This window comes from Cricetulus griseus, assembly GCF_003668045.3.
Source record: "Cricetulus griseus strain 17A/GY chromosome 1 unlocalized genomic scaffold, alternate assembly CriGri-PICRH-1.0 chr1_1, whole genome shotgun sequence".
Classification (NCBI taxonomy): Eukaryota; Metazoa; Chordata; class Mammalia; order Rodentia; family Cricetidae; genus Cricetulus; species Cricetulus griseus.
This window is the reverse complement of record NW_023276807.1, coordinates 214,363,705-214,382,071: the sequence shown is the minus strand read 5'-3', so window position 1 is coordinate 214,382,071 and position 18,367 is coordinate 214,363,705. Positions and strand designations below refer to the sequence as shown.

The window sequence follows — 18,367 nt, the reverse complement described above, 5'->3', positions numbered from 1 at the left end:
CGCGCACACACACACACACACACACACACACACACACACACACACATAAGCCAGAGGTCAAAGCTAGGTATCTTCCTCAGTCACTATCCACCTTATTTATTTTTTCATATAAGGTCTCTCACTGAGACTGGAGCTTCCTACTATGGCTAGACTGGCTGGCCAGCAGGCCCCAGGATCCACCTGCCTCCGCTGCCCTCCCTTAAGCTGGGGTTACATATGTGCTCCACTTTGCCCAGCTTTTATATGAATTCTAAGGATCTGAACGCAGGTCCTCATGCTTTCATAGCAAGCATTTCAACCACTGATCCATCTCTCCAGGCCCAGAGAGTACTTTCTTTTATTATGGGCTACAGTCTTACAGGTTTTGTTTATATTTGTTCCTAATACTGAAAATCTAAATTACTAAGAGGTAATAAATAACATGAAAGCATATTATATTCTTAGAAATGGAAACCAGAGACCACACATCAATGTATACTCAAACACGCATCTGCCTCAAGCCTAGCTCTACAGGAAATGAGTGACTCTGAGTAGCCATTTTCCCATTAAAACATCTGCCTCCCACATGTGCTGGATGATAATTGAGTTCAAAAGCAGCCTGAGCTACATAGGGAAGCTGTTCCAAAAACAAATGAAGGGACTGAGGAGATAACTCAGTGGGAAATAGCATGAGGACCTTAGTTTAAATACTTAGAACTTACATAAAAGGCTATATATGCCTGTAATCCCAGAGCTATTAGATGCTGAAGATATAGGACCTCTGGGGCTTGCTGGCCCTGGCTTGGCTTTTCAGGTTCAGTGAAGAGGGCCTATTTCAAGGGACTAAAGCAGAGAGTGGTAGAACAGGACACCTGACATCCTTCTCTGGCTTCTATGTGTGTATGGCTGTGTGCAACACACGCATGAGCATGACTACATGCATGCACTCACACTAATAATATTAAAATATATATATTAAAAGAAAAAGTGAATGAAGGAAACTAATTTGTTGGTTGATAATTTTCAGCCTATCAAAATTGGTGCTAAGTAATAACACCTATAGAACTAGAATTAGAAGAGTTTGCTCCTATATATTTCCTTTACACATTTAAAAAGCTAACGTTTACCATGTACTGAGCACCGTGTCACATATCTGGTAAATATTGTGGTGTGGATATTGATGAAACAGCCCTATGGGTTAAGCTCTGTTATATAAACTTCCCATTTGAGGTTGGAAAGATGGCTCAGTGGTCAAGAGCATTGGCTGTTCTTCTAGAGGACTCCGGTTCAAATTCCAGCACCCACATGAGGATTTACTTCTGGTCTCAGGCATCCAGTGCCCTCTTTTGGTTTCTTGGGCACTAGGCATGCAGATGGTGCAGTTATATACACAGGCAAAAACTCATACATATAAATATAAATAAATGAATAAAAATAAACTCCATTTTAAAAAGAGAAACCCAGGCAATCTAGCCCTAAGCTTTTGCACTTTCCTCAGTTTAGCTACTACTTAAATGAAATAGTAACTTATATTGTCTTATGTGTATTATTGCTAGCATTTATGAATGCAACCTATTGTGCAAGTGTAACCGTCAGTTGTGTCAAAACCGAGTCGTCCAACATGGTCCCCAGGTGAGGCTACAGGTGTTCAAAAGTGAGAAGAAGGGCTGGGGAGTACGCTGCCTGGATGACATTGACAGAGGGACATTTGTGTGCATTTATTCAGGTAAAGCAAAGATTTGTTTTCTAATGATTTCCTACTTGGATCTGTATACATCTGAATATAGATTGTCCTAGTCAGCCATTGGCATTTTTAGCAAGGTGCTGAACAAGATGTAGGGGGAGCACCAAAGGAGACAAGTGACTGGATCTTGGGTCCGGAAGGGCTAAGATGCCATAGGTGCTTCAGGAAGGAAAGGCTCTGTTTCACTAGAACTTGAGACTTATAAGGCACATTGTCTTCATAGCTACAGATGCTCTGGAGTAAGGGAAGAAAAGTTCTAAATAGGAACTGAATGACTCACTAAGGTAAAACAATCAATCAAAATTCATTAATGTTTTTCACAAGTTAATATTGTAATTAGTATTTGCATATGATGATTCAGACACTTACTTTAATCATCTCATTTAGTTTCAGGGAATCCAGGGTAGTCAGTCATGTGTTAATCTGTCCCACACCATTGACATACACATGCACTACCCAGCCTGCCTAGACGTTTGTCCTGTTTCTCTGACTAACCGTTGAGTGTCCAGGAAGCATTATTGGCATTTCTGCAGAGCTAGAACATACACCTAAGGGTGACCTAGAAAAATGAGTGGGAATATCTAGCCACTAATTCTACCTGAGAAGTACAATTTTGACTCTTGAAAGAAAATACATTAAATGAGACAAAAAATGTAATATTAAATTGAGTATGGTAGGTAGATGTCACAAGTTTTGAATATGTCATTTTTTAAGAGTTTAAGGTTTCAAACTAAAAATTTAAACATGTTTACTTTTCATTGTCTAGAGCACTATTTTTGTTTTTGTTTTACATTACTGTGGATCTCTTTCTTTTTAAAATACCAACATGGACTGGCACTTCTTTCAGATAGCTCATATTTATTATGAATGTAAGACAGAAGTCTCCCATTGGTCTTTTTATAGTGTCTTGGAATGGTTTTCTTGGGTGAGTTACCTATATTCTAGAATTTATAGGTTGAGTTTCTTTCTAGAAATACAGTGCACTTAGCCCTGAGCCTTTATTTCCAGAGAATGATGCTTACCTGTTAGTAGTGGTTGTTTCTTGTTTTGATCACTCACTGTTGTATTTCAGGAAGATTACTAAGCAGAATCACTCCTGAGAAAACTAATACTGATGAAAATGCAATAGAACAACAGAACATTGTGAAAAATATGTTTTCCAAAAAGAGGAAAATAGAAGTTGTATGTTCAGATTGTGAAACACATCCTAGAAGTCCTAAAACTGAGAAATGTTCTCCTACTAACCTTAACAGTGATCTCGAAGAGCCTGTTGTGTAAGTAAAAACTTCAAATCATGGTTTACCCCCTTGTTATGGATCAGGAGTGTTTGGGCTTCCCCCTCTATATCTCTCGATTTCTCTCCTCCCACCACCCCTCCTCTAAACATCTTGCCTCACAAATAAAGTTTAACACTTGTAGAAATCCAACAGTCCCACCTTAGAAATCTAGTGCCCCATTTCTGAATTCACGGTGGGTAACTTTCATCTGGCTCTTTATGAATGTTATAAATTTTAATTTTATCTTTGTATCATCATTCTATTTGGAAAGTTTTATTAGGGTCCCATTTTTGAAAAACACATTTTAAAGTTATTGGTAGCTAATGATTACCTTTTCCTTTCTCCATTAAGTAGTGTAGATATGATATAGATTCATTTCTTTTTGATATTTTAATTTTAATTTATGTGTATGGGTGTTTGGCCTTACCACTTTTGTACCTGGTGCACTCAGGGGATATTAGTGGGTTTTGTATCTTCAGGGACTGGAGTTACAGATAATTGTGAGCTGCCATGTGGATGCTGGGAATTGAACCCAAGTCCTCTGGAAAAGCAACTAGTGCTCTTAACCAATGAGCCATCTCTCCACTCCCTAGATTAATTTCTAACAATAATGGAAGTTTATAAAGTAGTGATTTGACCCATATTTTATAGTCTAACAAAATAAACTTTTAGTGATAATTCAGAATAACTTTTCTTTTTCTTTTCAGGGAAATGAACTATAGAAATATTTCAAGAATTCAGCGTCACTCAGTCATTAGAAGCCCTAAATTCAAGACAGCTGTTTTTCATTACAATAAGAAAAACATGGTAAAGACGACAAGATCAATCTGAACATAGTGACACGCCCGCAATGCTAGCGCTTGGGAGGCCAATTCAGGAGGATCATGAGTTTGAAGTCAACTTAGGCTATATAATAAGACATTGTCTTGAAAAACAAAAGAAAAGACGATGCCTTTCCAAAGCCATTATTCATTATCTTACCTTTATAACTTTTACTAAAATGTTTATGCTACATAATACTATGTAGGATTTATTTTATTGTTTTGAACATACAGGCTATTCAAGTCTGAGATACAGACAAATTTATATTTGTAGCCCAAATAATATCTTGACAATTGTTGTAGCTTTCTAAAGTTTCTAGAAATAGATAGGGTAAAAAGGGCACACGTGTTGGGTCCTTATAATACCAGCTTTGCGGCCTATAAAGAGTGATAGTTGGTGAAAGAGGCCTAACTGCTAAGTGCTTTTTTCTGACTTAGAGAGCATAGCTGTCTTTCTTACTTTCTTTGAAGGAATTTGTTTCCTCAGAGTGTGCTGACCCTGAAGATAAGAATGGATTTAAACCAGCTCAAGAACACATAAACTCTAAAGCTAGAGCTCACGGTAGGCTTTATTTCCTTATGGCTGTCTATCTTCCTTGCCTCTTTGTCCCTTTTGTTCAATATATACCACTTCTTTCCATAGACTTCATAACAAATTGATAGGTTTGTCATGTGGAAACTGGTAAACTGTACTCCAAATCTGGCCTGCCCAATGTTAATTATGGTTGAAAAAAATTCTTTTTACATTTTTAAATAGTTGAAAAATTAGATGGTGTGTAGTATTTCATGACCCTTGAGAATTATAAAAACTTACAACATGAGAGTCTGTAAATAAAGTTTTAGTGGAATATAGCTACAGGCATTGAATTTACATGTTTCTGCTTTCCCTCAACATCAGCCTAATTGAATAGCCACAACAGATCATATGACATGATCATACTTGCTGACTAGTGCTACATTTACAGGAGTTTGCAGGCATCTCGTCTGGTTTCAGCAATGACCTACTGCTTGGCAGAAAGGGGTAGAGTGGATGGCTCTGACTACGGTGGAACAGAGGTGTCTGTGGCTTTGGAAGTGCTAGCCAAAGCAGCCACACTTCAAATCTTTCCTTTTGGACTCTTAAAGATACATTACTCTAGTAGTTCTGCCCACACCACTGAATAGGATCCTCAGGGTATAAAATCTCCCTCCACAGAGGACTGTCTTTCAGAGTACAGCCTCTTTGTGATAAATGTTACAACTTGGGGGCAGACCTCGGTTTGGGAACTTTTGTATTTTGATGGATCCCTCAGTAGAGAGAGATGGATGACAGATGCCCTGTTTTGGAGAACAGGCCTGCAACTACTGCCTCTTCTCCCATTTCATACCCCAACTCCCCCCCCTAGAGATAAAGGATAGATTGGTGGAAGTATTGCTCCTTACTGAGAAATTCCATTAAGAACGAGCATTTTACATAATAGTTATTTTACCCTTTAATACACACAAGCCATAATGAGTATGGTTGCGTTGACTCTTTCTCTGTGTTCATCAGTTGCTAAGTATATGTAGGCAGTCTAAATAACAACACCATATACCTAGTAGAAACTATCAGAAATCTTTGACTAAAATACAAGTATTGGAGGATCAGTATCTACATGATAATGATTAAACCATGAGCCTTTATTTAGTAAGTAGAATTTCCTTCTAAAAATTAATTTACTTAATTAAACGTTAATTAATAGTTACATGTACTTATGAGTATGGTATGGCATTCAGTCTACAGTATGCAATGATCATTTACCTTAAGGATTTGTCATTTCTTGATGTTGGAAACATTTAAAATTGTCCTTATTGGCTATTTGGAAATATACCATTAATTATTGCCAACCATTGCTATTTTACTGTGCTACCTGGAACATTAGAATTATATCTCCTATCCTACTGCACCCATGTACTTATTAGCCACCTCATTCTGCCCCTTCTTCCTTAGATCCTTCTCTTCCTCTAGTAATCACTATTCTTCTCCTGGCTTCTTTGAAATAACTTTTTCTTTTTAAAAAAAAAAATGAAAATACTTTCAAAGATTTTTGCCTCCCCCTCCTTTTAAAAAAATATTTATCCATTTATTTGAGGGAAAGAAATGTTCACATACACATGCCATGGCATGCCAAGGTCAAAGGACAGCTTTCGGGAGTCTGTTCCTTCCTTCCACTATATGGGGTGCCTGGGATTGAACTCAGGACTTCAGACTTGGCAGAAAGTACTCTTACCTACTGCATCATATCTCTAGCCTAAGAACTAACTAACTAAAGTATAATTTGGAAGTGGGGGGGACTGAGTTATAAGGGCATGAGTGGTCTGTTTTGTTTTTTGTTTTTGTTTTTGTTTAGTTATTCTGACATGTATTCATACTTTGGATGTTCACAAAGAGTTAGTTCCATTATGGATACAAAAACTGACTAAGTTCAGCACCTTCATTGGTTTATAAATGTACAATTTTGACTGGTCATTTAATAAAGGCACCAAACATCAATATGTGCAAGCCCTTGGAAAAACAGTTGCTTTTGCTGGAATTTGAAAAAAGAACACCTAACAGAGTTTTCTTAGAACTATGACATGTTAAAGGCCTCACCACTCTCTTTGTTTCATGAATCTGGAATATACTTAAATGCAGATTCTAAAGCCAATTAAAGGAAAGCCACTTCTTTTGGATTTGATATTAAATACATTGATGAGGAAGCAACAGTAGATTTATTAAAAGATGTGATGCCACAGAAAGAAAATGGGCTTTAGAAGCTGGGCACACCTATGTGTTTCTGTAGTTGTCTGTATGAGTCATGAAATCTTTTTAGTCCTTGAGACTCAGTATTTTTATTTGTAAAAGTTGAGTAATACCTTCTACCTTAACGTATGATAGGGATTAGTGTTAATTAAAGTAATTGTCCATCTAATGTAATCTTAGCACTATTACTCAGCCAAGTATATGCCCTGACAGTTCCTTCCTAACAATGTCTACTAGAGGACTTAAGGTCAAACCAAGTTGGATATTCTGAAGACAGACAGCTGATTGAATCAGACGTGATAGATATAACTAAAAATAAAGAAGACACTTCACCAGATGGCAAGTGTAAGCACATAGCCACATTGAATACTGAGAATACTAAAAAGATGCTTGAAGTTCCAGTAAAAAAGTCCCAAGAAAAAGAATCTGCAGCCTCTCACAGTCAACAGGTCTTCTGTGATGAAGAATTGCCAAGTGAAAGGACAAAGACTCCATCACCTTCTCTAATGAGGCTCAGTAAAGAGAATGTATTTCTGTTGGATGCTTCAAAAGAAGGAAACGTGGGCCGTTTCCTTAATGTGAGTATCAGGGTTGAGATTCCTATTTCTAAGCACTCCTTTCCTTAGAATTTATCAGGAAGATAGGATTAATAGACTCTAAAGACAGACTGTGTCATTCCTCTGTTTGTGTACCTCTGTATGCTACTTCTTGAAGCTTAATTCCTACTGCTAATATGGAAATGGCTAGGGTTTCTTGAGGATCATACTAATTAATATAAATTGCTTGAAAGTGCTTACCATAAAGTAAACATTTACATTAGAAAACTTAAGAAATGCCTGGGCAAGGTGGATTCCAGCACTTGTCAAGCTGAGGCAGAAGAATTTTCTGGGTTTTAGATAAGCCTGGGCTACAGTATGAGGACCTATCTTTAAAACAAAAAACAAAATATAAAAGCTAGGAAAAATAATACATCAGTCAGTTTTCAGGGCTAGGAAGATGGCTCAGTCAGTAACATGATTGCCTAGCATGAGGTCCTGGGTTTTGGTCCTAGCATCCACATAAATAGCTGCTGTAGCAATAAGCATGCCTGTAACTCCTGCACTCTTGGGGGTAGAAACAGGCTTGCTAGGTCCAGTGTTAATGAGAGATGGTGTCTCAAGGGATTATGGTGGAGCATGATAGAGTTGCATACCCAGCTTCCTCATGTACATACACAGACATGTGTACCTGTGTATACACATGCACACAGTACCACAAACAGTACATCATGTACACACACACACAAAACAGACATCATGGCATGCACATATAATTCTAGTAGTAGGGAGAAAACAGGAAGATGTTGGGGCTTACTGTCTGGTCTAGTCAATCAAGTTCCAAGTTCAATGAGACCTTGTCTCAAAAAATAAGGTTGCAAAATTATACGTATGAAAAGGTAAGGTGAAGAACAACCAAGACATCTGACATTTGACTTCCAGCTTCCATAAACAGGCTCAAATAGACATGCATAAAACACACAGTTTTCAAATTCATTTGTCTAAGTTGCACAAAATAATTGAATAGGAAAATAATCATCATTGAAAATAAGTGATGGACTATTCAAGAATATTGGAGAGACTTGGTGTCTTTGTGAGTCTTGTTGATAGTAATAGATGTCAATATTGAGAAGACAGTGAGCAGCTAAGAAGTGCTGGAATGGTGGTATTGAGAGTACTGTCATGTTGCAAGCCTTGGAAAGAGGTTACATGGCATGCTATGTTGAGAGAAATCGATTGCTTCACATGTCTCCTCTTCAGAGGTGCTAGTTTGGATTAGGATATAAAGATTATGTTGTGTATATTCTTCATGTTAAAACACTCAACATTTTTGCTTGTTTTCAAGGCCTTTCCATGTATGTATATATATATGTATGTATGTATGTATGTATGTATGTATGTATGTATTTTTGTTTTTTGGGATGGAGTTTGCCCTGTGTAGCCCTGGCTGTCCTGGAACTTACTATACAGACCAGGCTGGCCTTAGACTCAGATCTGTCTGCCTCTGCTTCCCAGTGCTGGGAGTAAAGAAAGATGTGCCAGCACTGCCCAGCTAAGGCCTTCTCTTGACAAGTATTATGCTGCCATTTCCCTGATCCCATTCTATGGCTCTTGTTTATTCTGCCTCTACCCCACTGCTGATGCAAGTAACTGCATATGGTGTTCTCTTTTGTATAACTTATTCACTTAGTGAGTGTGCATGAGTGCATGGGTGGTGGCCTGTGTGCACACATGTGCCTGTGTGTTTGGGAGCCAGAGGTCAGTTGTGAGTGTTCTTCCTTGAGTGCCATTCACCTTGTTTTTTTAAAACAAGGTTACTCATTGGTAACCCAATCAGGCTGGGCTGTCTGGCAACAAACCCCAGGGATCTTCTTTCTCTGCCTCCCAAGTCCTGATAGCATAAGCATGTGCCACCACATCTGGCTTTTTCCCATGGGGTCTAGGGATTGAGCTCAGGTCTACTTGCTTACATAGCAATACAGTACTAATTGACTGTGCTCTCTCTCTCTCTCTCTTTCTCTCTCTTTCTCTCTCTTTCTCTCTCTCTCTCTCTCTTTCTCTCTCTCTCTCTCTCTCTCTGTCTCTCTCTGTCTCTGTCTCTGTCTCTGTCTCTTCCTCCCCCCCTCCTCCCAGTCTCTTTTCCAAGACAGGATTTCTCTCTCTATAGTCCTGGCTAATCTGAAACTTGCTTTGTAGACAAGGCTGGCCTTGAACTTAGAGAGATCTGCCTGCCTCTGTCTCCTGAGTACTGAGTTTAAAAATGTGCACCACCAATGCCCTGCTTGAGCTATCTGTTATATTCACTTTTTGAGTTAACAATACTATCCTGAAGATCAGTATGTATCAGTACACAGGAGCTCCTGGTACTTCTCTTTTTTTATATTTAGTTATTTTCTGTGTGGGGTGGGGATACATACATGCCACATGAATGTGTGTAGGTTAGGGAACGACTTGGAGAGTTGGTTCTCCCTCTTTTACCATGTAAGTTCCAGGAATCAAACTCAGGTTATCAGTCTTGTTGGCAACTGCCTTTATCCACTGAACTATCTCAGTAGTCCTGATTCTTCTTGTTAGCATGTTCTCCCTTTATGCTTCATAGAGTTCTATTGTGTTAATTTTAAATAGCTCCCTATAGATAGGTATTATTTCCAAATGTTTAAAAACTGTTTATTAACAACCTTACATATAGATATCTATGCAGATGGCTCTGTACAGTACAGTTTTTAATATAGTGTTGTTGAGTTGAAAGATAAATGTATTTATAATAATATTAAGTACTGACAAACAATCCCTATATAGGGGGTTCTATTTTATATTGCATCAAGATATCTGAGCGGCTTTACTGAATGGGTTCCAGCTATTAACTACGTGTTAAGAGCTGTGATAGACTGACTGTACATTACCTAAAATGAGAAAGACAAAATCAGTGAGATGGTATAGGAAACAATGGTATTCACATACTTTAAATAACAAGGTTCTAAATTTTATACTATGTCTAATCTTTGTGTTTAATTCTTTTTTTTTTTTTTTTAAACAGCACAGTTGTTCTCCGAATCTCTGCATACAGAACGTTTTTGTAGAAACACATGACAGGAATTTTCCATTGGTCGCTTTCTTCACCAACAGGTTTGCAATTGTTTTGCTTATACAATTTAATGCTGCAGCTATGGTTTTTAAAATAGTAAATATGAAAAAGTATAAAAAGATGAAACATAACCCAAAATGTCTGGTATCCTAAAATAGTCAGTTATCCCAAACTGTTTAGTAAAAATTTAAACACTTGGGATTTCTATTCTTATTCTCATTTAGAATTAATTTCTTAAGGGGCTGAGGACATCAGATTACATAGGTCAGTTAGGGGAACAGGAAGAATGCTGTATCCTTTTTTGTTTTGATCAGCAGAGTTCTTATTTTTATTGTGCCTACTCAGAAAATAATATTAAAACAAACTTCAGTATGTAGTTATATAATTTGACTTACTGCTAAATATGCAACATTTTATTTTACAATAGTTAATAAAATTGTATATGTTGGAGAAAACCTGCAGTAATTCAGCAGAAGAGAATCAGTGAGCTTTTTGTTGCTTTTGTGACAGGGTCTTGCCATTTACCCTTTGCTGACCTGATGGTACTCAAGACATAGCCCAGGTTGGCCATGAATGCATCTATCTATGTATCTATCTATTTTGTTGTTTTGTTTTGAGACAGTGTTTGTGTCTTTGTGTAATCTGCTGGAACCAGATCTGCCTGCCTCTGCCTCTGCCTGTGCCTTGAGTGCTGGGATTGAAGGCCTCACCTAGACCTTTACTTTTCTTTTTCTTTTTTTTTTTTTTAAGATAATTTCTTTATCTCCTTCAAATTTAATCCCAGTTCCACAGAAGGATTTAATAATCTTTAGAATTGTTTTAAAGTATTAGTGTGAAAATGTAGGAGTTTTATTTATGAAGAAACAGGATGTGGACATGTGTTAGCATTTTAAAAGTAAAGTAGCTTATAGGCTGGGATATAGCCAGGCCTTAGAACACCCAACACATACAAAGCTATGGCTCTGACCACCAGCACAGACAGAAAGAGTGGATGAGTGCTGCTAGGTGAGGTGTAGTCAGTGCTGTGAGACAGCATGTCAAGGATCACTATGGAGATGTGTGCATCATTTTAGGACAAATGACAAGTGACTGGCCATCAAATACATTTGACACCTACACTCGAATTTCTAGGAAAGGGCAAATGCCAACTATAATAAAAGGGGTCGATATTATAAACTCCTGGTTCATCACATGGATCATCATAGCCAGATAGAAAGGTCTGAGGAAACCAGTGGAACTGGCCATGTACCTACACAGAGAACACTTCTCAGTCAGCCTAGTGCCAGGTGATACAGACCCACAGTATTGTTTGCATATATCATGTTCACAGTTACGTCCATAGAAGGGAGACAGTTACTGAAGGACCCCAGGATGCAGATCCTGCCATTCAGACAGCAAGGTTTATTTAGCAACTTCCTGCAGGTTCCTCCTGGTTCTGAATGCAGTCATCTCTGACTTCCTGGTCTCCCAGAGATGGAATAATCAGCTTATAGCCCATCGCAGCAATGAGTTCAAATTTAGAGGTGCTGGAAATGGCCACAAGCAAAACCACACTGAGTGAGGAGTGTACTGTCTTCCACAGTTCTTAAAGATGTAGGAGAAAATATAAGAAGAAAAATATTGGGGGAAAAAATAGCAAATGGTTTTAATACACAAAATCATTGCCCGCCGGGCATTGGTGGTGCATGCCTTTAATCCCAGCACTTGGGAGGCAGAGGCAGTTGGATCTCTGTGAGTTCTAGGCCAGTCTGGTCTCCAGAGCGAGTGCCAGGATAGGCTCCAAAGCTACACAGAGAAACCCTGTCTCGAGAAACCAAACCAAACAAAACAAAACAAAATCATTGCCCAAAGGAAAACATTAATATTCTGAAGTAAAAATAGCAACTGAAAATGAATGCTATCCCACATAAGGAATACAGCCATTTCTTGTATCTTCTTTAAAGACTGAAGATTGTTCCATTTGCTTGTGTGCCACAGCCTTCATGTTTGCAAAAACACCATTCCTCATAGATATACTTCTTAATAGGATTTGGGAGACTTGAAATAAAAGTCAAATGATTACTCTTAATAAGGATTATCTTAAATGGTGTATGATGTGGAGAGAGAATAGATCAACTTTAGGATGGTTAATTTTGTTAAGATGAAAATTGGCATATTCAAGGTTGATTCATGTGGAATTATTTAAGGTGATTTATGATTCTTTTTTTATTTCTACTTTCTAGGTATGTGAAAGCAAGAACAGAACTAACATGGGATTATGGTTATGAAGCTGGGACCATACCTGAAAAAGAAATCCTCTGCCAATGTGGGGTTAATAAGTGTCGGAAAAAAATAATATAACTTTATCTCGGATGTCTGTTCAGGAAATGATCTGGTCAAGCTGGAACTACATCATTTGTCAATGAAGTCGTGGTTAATCCTTCTGTTTCCCTTGTTCAGGGTATTCATGTTTTATATCTGATTTTGTATGACTTAGGTCAGAAACAAAATAAGGACACTCATATGCATCAAGTATCACTTGTTATTATTGTTAACTTTATATGAATAGAATGTAAATAGTATATTTGTGTACATACCACTGTATAATTTATAACTTTGTATTTTATATATTAAGACAAAAATTACAATATAATTTGTATGCTTCTAAATTGTTTTGTGATTTTTTTTTTTGTTTTTTTGTTTTTGTTTGCCAAGATAGGGTTTCTCTGTAGCTTTGGAGCCTGTCCTGTAAATCACTCTGTAGACCAGGCTGGCTCAGACTCACAGAGATCCACCTGCCTCTGCCTCCTGAGTGCTGGGATTAAAGGTATGTGCCACCACAGTCCATCCTTCTTTGGGGGGGGGGTGCGCAGTGGGGATTATTATTTTTAATTTATGCTTCAAAGGGCCAAATTTTACATCTTAATTAATGTTAAATTCCTGACAATTCACTGACCATTATTAACCACAAATGAGGGGCAAGAGTATGAAGAATGTGTAGGTGCTAACTTTATACACATTAATTGAAAGTACTCTTCTTTGAAGGGAATTGAACCCATGGGCTCTTGCATGGTAGGCAGTCACTCTACCACAAAGCTACATCTTCAGGCCTCCCAAGTTATTTATTACTTCGTTGTTCTATTAACCATTCCAGTAGGAGGCCATTCTGAACACATTCTTTGAAGATGAAACTTCATTTCCAGTTTCTCTGTAGTGCCTTGGTACACAAGACAAGGAGCATAGAAACCTGGAAGAACATTAATACTTTTTTTCTACACAGAACAGAGCTACAAGTAAAGGGAATCTTGAAGCTATTCAAAATTGTGTTATGTAGAATGAAAGAAATCAAATTTAAAAGGGAAACAACATTTTGGGCTATAGGCAGGTGAGTCAAGATATTCATAGTAATGATCAGGGCTTTAGGTAGTTAATAAAACGAAGTGAGGAGTCCTGGTTGTTATGGGAAATTGTTTTGTCCAAAAGGGACTATTGTGAAACAACTCTGTTTCCTTGGGGTCTCCCTTTGGAGTCTATTTGACTTCTAAAGAAAGGTGTTTTATTAATGTCATCCTCCTGGACAAAGTTCTCCAGAAAGCCTGATCTACATTACCTGGTATTGGTCCCTGCCAGCACTTGCCACTTGACAGATCAGACTTCCCCTTTTCCTTCTTTTTTTTCCCTCAAAAGTAGATGAAACAGTAACTTTTGAAAACAAAAAATGAGAAGTAAATGTTTTGAGGCGTCATGCTTGGAATGTCTGTTTCAGACTTTCTTGGTATTTTGGCAGGCTGTAGAATTCTTACCCACTTGACATTTGTAGTAATACCTTTGTCCTGCTGTGCTGTCTCTAGACAGGTCTGTTTTCACCCCTTCTGTCAGGTGCTTGGTGAGTTCTCAGCCTAAAAACTTAGTCCTTCCATGTAAGAAAATCTTAAACAACTTAAGGGTTTCTCTTCTCTTTGGAATTAGTTACTAAAGTGTTAGAATTTAAAAAATGGCTCTCTGATTTTAAGGTAATATTTTTATTAGTTCTTTGAGAATTTCATACAATGTACTTTGGTCATATTCACCTACATCCATCCACCATTTTCCCACTCCCTCTCAACTTCATGTCTTGTTTTTTGTATTTTTTTTTTTTAATTAACCCACTAACTCCAATTTACACTGCCCATATACTCATGTGGCCATCAGGTGCTACACCCTTAAAGAACACTCACTCTCCTTCCCCCAAAAGCCATCAACTATGATTATGTCCTCAGGGTTGGGGCTCATGAGATCCACCTCATGCTAGAAGGCTGACAGGTTTGATCTTTTGCAGGCAACCACAGCTGCTGTAAGTTCATGACTATAGAGAACCTGTCATGTTCAGAAGACTTTTAGTTCAGACCTGAAATTCTAGCTTTTACAGTCATTCTGCCCTTTCTCCTGTAACAATCCCTGGGCCAGCTTTCTGACTTTTCTTAATTATAACTTTTTGTTTGAGATATAATAAAATTCCACCATTTCCAATACCTCCCATGTTCCACCCCTGCCTTGCTTTCTGTCAAATTCATGGTCTTTTTCTTCAATTACATTTTTGTGTGTGTATGTAGGAATATGTATATATTCATATATATTATAATATATATTCCTAAATATATTTTACTCAGTCTGTATCATATTACTTGTATATACATGTTTTCAAGGTTGGTTTTGGGTGACTGTGGTTTTCCCTGGGAAAGACTATTTCTTCTTTCAGAATTCCTCAGTAACCTGTAGTTCTTTGTCTAGGGTTGAGGCCTTCTGGGATTTTCCTTCCATGTTAGCATGTCTTTTGGTGTCGTCCTTGTCCAACTTATGTTTAGGCAGCAATGTGGTGAGACTTCATGGCTGTAGCTTCCCTGCCATTTCTAGGAAATACAGTCTCACGGTAGACTTCCTCTTCCTCTGGCTCTTAACAATCTTTCTTCCTCCTCTACCACAATGATCCTTACTTAGGTGTAGGAATTATGTTGATGTATTTGTTGGGACTGGGCTCTAAAACTGCATTTTGATCAGTTGTAGTTTTCTATAATGCCCTCCATCTGTTTTTGCAAAGAGAAGTTTCCTTGATGAAGGGTAGAGCTATATTTATCTGTGTGTATAAGGACAAATATTTAGAGTGTAATTAGGGATTATGCTACTTTAGTAAAGTGGGAGTTGTAGGTTCTCCAAGATGCATGACTTCACTAACCTTGGTAAATTGTCTAAGTTTCCAGTACCAAGCATGTTTTCCTTCTTGTTGAGCAGGTCTTAAGACCAGTTACAGAACTGTTAATTACTGTGTGTATCAATTAGACAAACACATTAGGAACTAACACTGAGTTGCCAATGGTACATTGGTGTTGCATTAAAACAAGAAATAAAAGCACTCCATCTTGAAGTCATTTTACCACTTAGAATTTGAATTCTTCACTTCATGTTTCCTGTGTTGTCGTCTTCTGTCTGTTGCATAAGTCTGAATCCGTGCCCACCTGAAGAATGCTGTCTTGTGAATCTCTCCCTGTCTGTGTTTGTGTGTTATGTGGGTCTCCCTCATATTTAACAGCATAGAAAGGATCATATGAGGGAAGGAATAAAATACTTTTCAGAATTCGTTAAAAGAGTTTTACAGGGGATTAAGTTATTAGCTTCAACTGATCTCAGTTGACCCCTACAAGTAGTATTATGAATATTGTTCATCAACCAGTCTTCATAAATGGATGCTTTCAACCTTTAAGATAGCTGGTTGCTGCCCTCTTTCAGAAGCTTACATAGAGTGGTGGTACCATGACAGTCTTTAGGGAGGAGGTTCTCAATCAGATCTAAGTCCTCCTGGACCTATGTGTGAATGCATAGTGTCTTCAGCAATAGGGACTTAACCTCTTACCTCTGGGAGCAACCAAGTGCAATAGCAATAGACTGTATGTTTTGGAAGTCTCTTGAACAACCCTGGCCAACAAATCAAAAGAGGGCTTCCCATGCCTGGTGTTGGAGGGGTCTTTCTAGACAGTCTATGGCACTTGGAGGAATCACTGCCAGCCAAAATGGGAAGATTTTATTTAAACTTACATGTGCACACAGACTGAAGTATATAATAGGTATTTTAGTTAGATAACTTATGATTATGGCTTTCTGATTTCTTACCTTTTTATTTTTAGTTTTGTCTTCCTCTGCTTTATGGCAGCCCAATCTTCAAGCTATCTGTCACATTGTATTTTTCTAGTGAGGTAATTTGTGTTTCTTTTGGTTTATGTAAGTATGAACTTTGTGTGTTCTACTTTATCAGTCTCCATCCTATCACCTTGAGACAGTCTGCACTGAACCTAGCTTGCCATTTCATCCAGATTGGGTGGCCAGCAAACTCAGCATCCACCTGTCTCTCCTGAAGCCCTGAAATTACTGGTTCATATTCCCACCCCTGACTTACATGGAGTGCTGAGTGGACAACTCAGGTCCTTGTGTTTGTACAGCTAGGACTCTAACCACTGATCCATCTTTCCAGCCTCTGCAAGTTTTGTTTCTAAAGGCTTTCTTTTCTTCATTGAGAATTGTTTGTTTGAGATAGGGTCTCATTAGGTAGCTAGGACCTTTCATTTTGCCCAAGTTGCCTTGTTTAGTTGCCCTTTCTTCTGCCAGGCCAAGTCTGCACTTTTCTCTCAGAGTGCAAGCTTCCTTGAAGTTTACCTTGAATTCCCCAGCAAAGCACTGAACTTTTAAAATTATATTTCCTGTATGTCGGTGCCTATGTGGATATTTCTATGCACTGAAAAATCTGGCTTTGTATGGTGCTTTGTAACCCACTGGTGCTAAGGAAAGATTCCTTACTGGCACCTGGGTCTAGGATTGTTAATTTTGTGTTGTTTAAAGATACTACTGCATAGGCCAAGGGGTGTGGTAGAATTTTCAGAAAAACAGATCAGTTGTTTCTTAAGCTAAAAACAGGAAGAGTAGGGGTTCCTGGTGTAGTTTTTCTTAAGCTGTTTGATGGCTATTTGGGGTTGTCAACTTGACACACCTGAGAAGAGAGAACTTCAAGAAATTGCCTCCATTAGATTGGTCTATGGGGCATTTTCCTGAACACTAGTTGATGGAGGGGGGCACAGGCCACTGTGTCAGTACCACCACTGGGCAGGTGGTTGTGTGTGCAAAGCAGGTTAGAGAGCCAAGGGAGGCAAGCCAGAAAGTACTGCTGCTCCTGCTTTCCTCCCTGTCTTCCCTGTATGATGACTGTAACCTATTCATCAAAACACCCTTTCCTCCCCTAAGTTATCTTGAACCATGGTGTTCATCGCATCAACAGAGAAACCAAATGAGAATGCCATTTAAAATACTATTCAGAGTTGAAAAACCTGCAAGCCAACTGCCCCAGTTTGCACCTCCTCCCAGCTCGCTGCTTGCTATCACCACCCAGACTTAGAGAAACGAAAGTACAAACCACCCAGACTTAGAGAAACGAAACTACAAACTACAAACTATCAGTGGTGCATCCGGGAGTGCAGCCGCACAGCCATGGCCCAAGAGATACCACCGGCTGGTGACCCAGTCCCTGCTGGTGAGTACCAAGTGGTGGCCAGCGGGAGGTGGCCACACTCCACTCCCCCTTCCCCCAGCTCTGGGAGCCTTGGTTACCAGGGAGACTGCAGAACATTGCTAAGGGCAGACCTGGGTTTACAGCTGTTGGGAAAGCTGTCGGCACTGAGGACCTCAGGAAGCTGAAATCTTTTGGTTGGCTGGTTATGTCCTCTTGGGTCCTTGCTTCACAGGTTCAGGAGCTCTGCACTTTAAAGTTAATACTCCAGACATGCTGTTGGGGAGGGAGAGTAGACTTTATTAAGGAACCTGGAAAGGAGAACCAATCTGGGGCAATTGGGAAATACTGAGGAGCAAGTAGTGGGGGTTGCAAGAAGCCATCAGTTTCTGAGAAGCTTGAGCTGTGCAGGCTGATGTTTCAGGGCCACCCATGGTAACAATCTCTCACTTATCTTGAGGACATGGTGATCCAGGTTTTTGTCAGTTTTGTGATCCAAAGATTTCCGGAATCATCTTAGAAAACCATGATCTCAGGAATGTAAAGGAAATCCCCTTCTGGGACAAGAAACAGAAATATGCATAGAGGACAGCAGGAATAAAACAAAAGCTGGTATTGACAGGCTATTACAACCCCCCTTGTCTCTCCCGTAGATAT

The 18,367-nt window shown here is 38.8% G+C and overlaps 1 protein-coding gene across 7 annotated transcripts in view; it reads left to right on the top strand.

The window, feature by feature from the left end:
- The window catches only part of Setdb2 (SET domain bifurcated histone lysine methyltransferase 2), a 66,451-nt gene that overhangs the window by 24,799 nt on the left and 23,285 nt on the right, over window positions 1–18,367 (top strand). For 5 of the 7 annotated variants that reach the window (XM_027390427.2, XM_027390428.2, XM_027390425.2 and 2 more), the window contains 7 exons: window positions 1,536–1,705; window positions 2,796–2,997; window positions 3,708–3,807; window positions 4,293–4,383; window positions 6,820–7,160; window positions 10,156–10,244; window positions 12,426–12,714. In XM_027390427.2, the coding sequence (XP_027246228.1) occupies window positions 1,536–1,705; window positions 2,796–2,997; window positions 3,708–3,807; window positions 4,293–4,383; window positions 6,820–7,160; window positions 10,156–10,244; window positions 12,426–12,543 (1,111 nt within the window). In that variant the 3' untranslated portion in view covers window positions 12,544–12,714. Of the gene's footprint in view, window positions 1–1,535; window positions 1,706–2,795; window positions 2,998–3,707; window positions 3,808–4,292; window positions 4,384–6,819; window positions 7,161–10,155; window positions 10,245–12,425; window positions 12,715–17,586; window positions 17,735–18,367 lie in introns of those variants that run through there. The other 2 variants (XM_035452223.1, XM_035452222.1) reach the window with 2 other exon arrangements.